The 7,009-nt window shown below is 41.4% G+C and overlaps 1 protein-coding gene across 8 annotated transcripts in view; it reads left to right on the top strand.

Moving 5' to 3' along the window:
- Positions 1-128: 128 nt before the first annotated feature.
- Positions 129-7,009, top strand: part of ARL13B (ARF like GTPase 13B) — a 33,761-nt gene continuing 26,880 nt past the window's right edge. For 4 of the 8 annotated variants that reach the window (XR_011154221.1, XM_069026028.1, XM_069026012.1 and 1 more), the window contains exons 1-4: positions 130-374; positions 2,788-2,962; positions 4,515-4,585; positions 6,478-6,727. Coding sequence is in view for 6 of the 8 variants with exons in the window: in XM_069026028.1 (XP_068882129.1) it covers positions 2,904-2,962; positions 4,515-4,585; positions 6,478-6,727 (380 nt within the window). In the remaining 2 variants the exon portion in view is untranslated. Of the gene's footprint in view, positions 375-2,787; positions 2,963-4,514; positions 4,586-6,477; positions 6,728-7,009 lie in introns of those variants that run through there. The other 4 variants (XR_011154211.1, XM_069026026.1, XM_069026022.1 and 1 more) reach the window with 3 other exon arrangements.

Here is a 7,009-nt window from a genome sequence, read left to right as displayed (position 1 = left end):
CTGATTGGCTGATCCTCCGCGGGCGCCTAGCGAGCTGCCCCCTCCTATTGGTCGGCCGCGGGCCCGCCCCCTCTTGTCTCCGTGCGCGCCAATAAGCGTGTTCCCTCCCGGCTGCCGTCGGCCGTATCCCGGGGTGACGGGCCCGGTGTCGCGTCCCCGGAGCTCCCGGTGAGGCCAATGCGCGGCCCCGCCTGAGCGCGCCACCGGGAGCGGCCGAGCGGAGCCGGAGTGCGGCCGCCGCAGCCCGGGGCTGACGCCGGTCCTCGCCGGCCGCCGCCGCCGTGGCGGGGCCGGGCCGGGCCGCGTGTGGTGGAGCGCCCCGGGGCGCGGGCCGCGCGCAGCCGTTGAGCTGCGGGGCCTCGGCGGAGCCAGCGGTGAGCGGGGCGGGGAAGGGCCCGAGGGAGGCGGCGGGGCCTTGGCAGTCTGACGGCTGACTCGCTCTTTCGGCGTCAGAGAGTGGATTTTATAGAAAGCGTAGGGCTTATAAACTAAAAAGAGCGCTTCCACAGTGAGAGAGATGAGCAAGTGACACATGCGTGAATCGAAGTCGGGATTTTAGAGTTGCTGCTTTTTTTGGAAACGTGAAAGGAAGGTTGGGAACATGGCCGGAAAGTGCAGAAGCTGCCTTGAAGTGCTGGACTTGTAGTAACAGCTCTTTACCGAAACTCTGATGGTCCTAAAGCTGTTCCGCACAAATATTTGAGTGCTTCAGGCTTTCAGGACGTCGCAGTTGTTGCTTGCACCTCATTTAGCTCTTAATTGCAATTTTGGCAGAGAGGATGGTGTTCACAAATATTTTCTGATTATGCCTACTTTGCTGCTCAGTCACTTGGTTTGTTGTTCAAAATACCACACAGTAAAATGCCCTTAAAATTGTCATTCAGACAAGGAACATTACAGCAGGAAGTTAAATAATTTAATTGTACGAGGAGGGTCAGCTCTAAGTGATTTGTTTAGCTGTGTTTCCAAGAACGTGAAAGCTTGATGTGACTGAAACAAATTCTGTGCTGTCAAAGCCTCTACTGAAGGTGGTGTGCTAAATGTACTCTACTAAATGATGTGCTGGCTTCGCTGCTGAGTTTTACAGGTTTCTCGGCTTGTTGGTTTTGTTTGACCTCAACAAGCTGACAGATGTAGTATCTGAAACAGGTTTGGGATGTTGTTAATGCAACCTCTGAAATACATGTCATGTGTTCCATAAATATTTCGGGGATCCAGGCTCTCCAAACTGGCATAACCAAATGTGATTTGCTTCCCTACCACAATTTTTTCAGCAGTGTTGAATGTCCTTTCCTCCTAGAGTGGCTTGTTTCTGAAAATGTTTCTCTAATTTGTTAATTCCTGCCCATCCCCTCTTATGGTGTCATATTTAAGCAAGATTCCTGTGCCAGGGCATAGTTGTCCTCTACTCTTCACTCTTTAATAAGTTCTCTTCATCTCGGGAATCCCATTTGAGGGCTCTGGGCCGTTTATATGCTCAAGAACAATTTTGTGGCAGTTTGCAAAGATAGTCTGTATAAAACATGGGATGGGAATTGTTCTGTGGGGATGCTCAGGCCCTGAAAATGTTACATTTTTGTCATTTGACAAAATGACAATGGCACATTTTGTTCACTGAGCTGTTACATTTTGCTTTCTAGCTGAAAATTTCTGTAGCTATGTTGTCAAAAGTGAGCTTTGTTCAGACTTGCTTGTGGGTTGAGGCACCACAGCCCACTGCATGTGGGCTTTTTGCTTTTTTTTAAAATGATTTTGTGTTCTTCAGAGCCTGATTTTAATACTTGTAGCAGTTGTAATCATCTTGCTCATTTTAGGAACTTTTCTACTTTTCATAGAGTCAGCTCCCCTGTGGAGAGGCTATTCTCAGGTTCTCATGGATAATGGAATATAAATGTTTAAGGAGTATCTGTTGCCTCTGCTTTGGATGAAACCTGACCTATTTCTGAGACTGAATGACAGCAGATCCATGCAAAGGCATCCTTGAAAATGAGCTCCATAAGATCAGGAACAGTTCAGTTCCTACCCATATAAATTATCTAAACCACCACCATTTATTATGGTTCTTATAATCTTTAATTATTCAGTTTTTGGCATCATTTAAAATTACTTTAGTTTGAGGTTAATTATAATTTAAAATATGAAAGGAATTTTGAAATAGGAGCTTTAGGAGACTCAGTAATTCTCAAGAGGGGAATATTCTGTCTCCTGCTTGAAGAGTACAAAGTGGGATTGTGAAATGATGGAAGTACTTGGTACTTCTACTTAATTTAGTGACAATTACTAGATATCATTGCCAGTTCCTCAAAATGCTCACAAGAGAGCCCAGCTTCCTTGCTGTGGAATCTTTTTGTGTAAAAGAAATTGACAGTTCAATGAACGTGCTTAGCAGGTAGGGATGTTCTTTGCTTGCTTTTTATGCCTTATCCTGTTATGTTCTTGTAAGCCTTACTCATGCTTGAAATTGGTCCTTATTTTCTGTCAATCAGAAGAACCGTGGGACATGTTGGTGAGACAAGCACTGAAATTTTGTAGCTGGATGCATCTTGCTCCTCTAACTTGCAGGTTTCCTTCTGTGCTGTGGCCTTGCATTATTATTTGGGATAAGTACTGTGTGGTGGCTGCCCTGATCTGTAAAAGGGGGCTGGATGAAGTGTGAGAGGATGGAAAGAGGAAAGACATAATAAGACTGAACAGCCAGACTGCTGCCAGGGAAAAGGCTTGCCTTGCTTGTACAGAATGCCTAACTGTTTTTTTGGGTTTTTTTCCCTTTTTTTTTTTTCTTTCTAGCAGTAACAAGACAAGATCTGGGCCTCTGGGGTCTCTCTGCCAGTCTCCTTGGGTTGTCCTGGCCTCCCCACATTATTCCTGTAGCTTTGGTGGCTCTGAATGGCTGGTGAAGAGGGATGTTCAGTCTAATGGCCAATTGCTGCAACTGGTTAAAACGGTGGAGGGAACCTGTCAGGTAAACACAGGAAAATATTTTAAATTTCTCACCTTCCCCAACTGTTTCACCTGTGTTTTGTTCATTGTTTCATATTTGATCATGTCCAGCCTCTCACCCACCAGCACCCCCAAGTCCTTCTCCCCAGGGCTCTTCTCCATCTGCTCATCCCCCCGCCTGTGCTGATACCAGGGATTGCCCTGACCCAGGTGCAGCACCTTGTGCTTGGTCTTATTACACCTCATGAGGTTTCCACTTCTCAAGTTTGTCCAGTTCCCTCTGGATGGCTTCTCATCCTTCAGGTGTGTCAGCCCCACCACTCACCTGCAAACTTGCTGAGGATGCCCTCAGCACCTTTTCTATCTTATTAATGAAGATATTAAATAACACTGTGCACACTGATCCCAGTATGGACCTCTGAGGGGCACCACTGGTCGTTGATGTCCATTGGGACTCTGAGCTGTCACCACTATCCTCTGGCTGTGACTGTCCAAGCAATTCCTTTGCTATCCACCAGTCCATCCATTGAACCCATCCTTCCAATATGGGCAGAAGTCCAGATAAGTTATATCTGTAATCCTTCCCTTGTCCACTGATCTGGTCACTCAAGCAAAGAAAGCCTCTAGGTTGAGCACGGTAAAGTTTGTTTGGTTTTTTTCCTTACTGTTTCAGTTTCTGCATTTTGAGATTCTAAAGTATAATTTGTTTAATTTTTAGGTTCTTTTCTCAGAGATTTTTGGCTCTTCTGAAAGAATTTATATAAATTATACTTTGTGTTTGATACTATTGCAGTTTTAAGTCTTCAAATAACAATGTTTTTTAGTATTGCTTCACTTAAAGGGGCATAAAATTGGGCAAATTGTTTTGACCAGTCTGAGTGTTTGCAAATAGGAGGAAGAACTGAGGTATACACACATAAATATGTTTTTCCTATGGCTTTTAAAATCCTGTCCTGGTTAAAATTTTAACCTGTATACCAGTTTGCTAATAAATTGTGCATTCATAGCACCACTGGTTTGCACATTTGCAGTCTAGATTGCTCCAGGTTGAAACAAAGGCATGGTAAGTCCCACGTATTTACAGCATCTGGTGTTCACTACACAAGTGTTGTACACTTTGTGGCGTTGTTCAGACACACTGATGGAGACAGAAATGAATTCCTAATACAGGAAAAACTTTGAGGCAGAGAGATGGTAAAAATACAGGGGAATGGAACTGCAATTACAGAAATTGTTAAAGGGACCATGATCACACCAAATAAAATTCACAGTACTATGAAATTAAATTGCAGCAGGCAAGTACAAGTTGAAAGCCACATCATTGTCTCATGTGAAACTTAGACTGTGATATTCGACTTCTCATTTCATACCTTGTTCTGCTGTTCTGTCTAATCAGATGATTGGACATACTAAACACCAGACACACAATAGTAACAGTGTCTTGGTGTTTTGATACCTCTTCTTTCTACTATTTGGTGGTAAATTTGCTGTGCATGTGTTAAAAAGTATAATAAATGATGTGTAGCTAGAGGAAAAAAATATCTTTTTCCTTTTTTTTTTTTCTCCTTATGGAGGAAGGTGACACTAATAATGGTGGGTCTCGATAATGCTGGGAAAACTGCTACAGTCCGAGGAATTCAGGGAGGTAAGTGGTTAATTTATTGTCCAAATGGAGCACTGAGAGTATCGTTCCTAATTCTCAATCATTTAAATCTGAAAATATTGCTCCATCTCTTCGTCTGTCTCTCCCTCCCATATTGTTGAAAGGAAATGGTGGTGGTTGTACCATCTAAATATCACATCACATCTTGATATAAACATTAGAATGGACAATACAATCAGTGGAGTTGATTTTTTTTCTGTTTTTTCCTTGTATGTATGTGCTGAAGTTGCTTTCAGGTGACCATCCACTAATGTGCATACACCAGTAAACTTTATATAAAAATCAGTGTTGTAAGTATATATAAGGATGAAAAGGTTCAAAAGAAGGAAATTGCATGTATGTGTATAACAACATTAGGGATGATTCTAGCATTACATATTTTTAATGATTATTTATAATCATAAAATGATTATAAATAAAATTACCACTAAGAGACCACTCGATTTTGAAGGGTACTTTGCCGTATAACATGCAAGCAGGATATAATTTGAGATAAAACTTGTGCTTATGAAAACAAAAATTCTCTTTGTTTTTCTTTTTCTCCACTTGTGGGATTGTCTTTCTAAATAACTCTCATCTTGTGGAAGAACAAGAGTTCACTTAGTTGTGTTTTGGCAGACTTGGTGGCTCCACCTCAAGTTTGTTTACTTGTGTTATGTAAGTTCACAGACTTGGTAAAGCACAAATAAAATCATGAATATTCTTTCATATTCTTCAATCTTTGCCCTGAAAACAGGAGTGTTTCATTATTTAACCTTCCATTCTATTTGAAAATCACCTTTACTACCTTTATCATCTAAATGTAACAGCTATTTCTAAAAGTCCTGTTTTACAGGGGAAAAAATGACATGAAGATGTGCATTTCAAAAGGGGAACTAAAAGAAGATACAGTTCTGATTTCTGTGACTGTTCCCCATGGCTTAAATGTCCTGAATGCCCATCTTGGCTGGCTTAAGGGTAGGAGCAGAAGGCTAATGGGGATTTAGCTTCTGCACTGCTCTTCAGAGCTCAGTGCTTTTGGCCAGGCCTTCATTTTTTTCCTCTCAACAAGCTGAATTTTACATCTGTTTCCCTTGCCTTATGCTACCAAGCTGCAGAAAACACAGATCCAATTATGTCAGCCCTGCAGACACAGCTTAGTGGTGTGAGGCAGGTCCGGGCTTTCTTTGCCCTCAGGACAAGGAGAGAGCAAGCTGAAGTAATAAATAGAAATTTATAATTTTTTAAGCATATTTCATGGCAAACAAAGTTTGTTTAGAAAAAGCAAGCAACTAAAAATAAGCAAACAAACAGAGGCTAAAACCTGGCCTTGAATAAAGGGAATCAAATACTTCACATCTCAGAAGAACATGGTTTCAGTCACTTCATCTCAGCCCTTGGTTTGAACTTCTGAAGCTGTTTTGGCTACCATGAAGGATGAAAAACAAAATTGGCAGAGCAAGAGGGTTCCCAGGTCATAGTGCATTTACTGGTTTGGTTGTTTTCCTTCTCAGACTTGGATTACTACCATGGAAATACTGTATAACTGTTAAAATGGGAGCGTTGGTGGTGAGAGTGGAAGGGAGAATGCAGTACAGTGACCACCACTGCAGTGGAACTGTGGTGTAAAATATTAAAATCTGCTTTTTGGGCTCCTTCCTTTTTTCCTCCCTTCCCACTTCTCCAGTGCTCCTATCTAAATTAATGTAAAGTAACTAGTTGAGAGACTAGTTAATTCAAAATTTCTTGAGGAGAGGGAAAATCTTCATGTAAGCAAAAATGTGGTCAGCAATATTTAACAAGGAGGTTTCACTCCATGTTTTTAAAATGCAGATTTTGCTACACAAATCCCATTATAAAACCCTCTTTTAACTGAAGGCTTTCTTCTTTGACAGAGTCTCCTGAAGATGTGGCTCCAACAGTTGGGTTTTCCAAAATTGATCTTAAACAGGGACGCTTTGAAGTGACCATCTTTGATTTAGGAGGTGGAAAACGAATTCGGAATATCTGGAGGAATTATTATGCTGAGTCCTATGGTGTCATATTTGTGGTGGATTCCAGTGACATTGAAAGAATGGAAGAAACAAAGCAAGCCATGATAGAAGTTTTAAAAAGCCCTAAGATATCAGGAAAACCTGTGTTAGTGTAAGTAATCTAAGAAATGTTCTCCTAATAATCTGAAACTGGGTGAATTTAGACCTAAAGAACTATTTCTGTTGTAACTAATACTGCTGTAACTTTTAGCACTAACCAATATTACAATTAGTTTTATGGTTTTAAGTTTTATTTAATCTTTCTCAGGGATATTTATTTCTCTTCTCTTTCATTAACCATGGGAAAATAATAAGGTGGGATTTTTTTAACACTTTAAAATTCTATTACTTGAAATGCTAGGTTAAAAGGCTTTACAAATTTGGCTTGGCAACA

Source organism: Aphelocoma coerulescens, chromosome 1, assembly GCF_041296385.1.
Source record: "Aphelocoma coerulescens isolate FSJ_1873_10779 chromosome 1, UR_Acoe_1.0, whole genome shotgun sequence".
NCBI classification, from domain to species: domain Eukaryota; kingdom Metazoa; phylum Chordata; class Aves; order Passeriformes; family Corvidae; genus Aphelocoma; species Aphelocoma coerulescens.
Note: the sequence above shows the minus strand (reverse complement) of the source record. Positions and strands in the feature narration are given on the sequence as shown.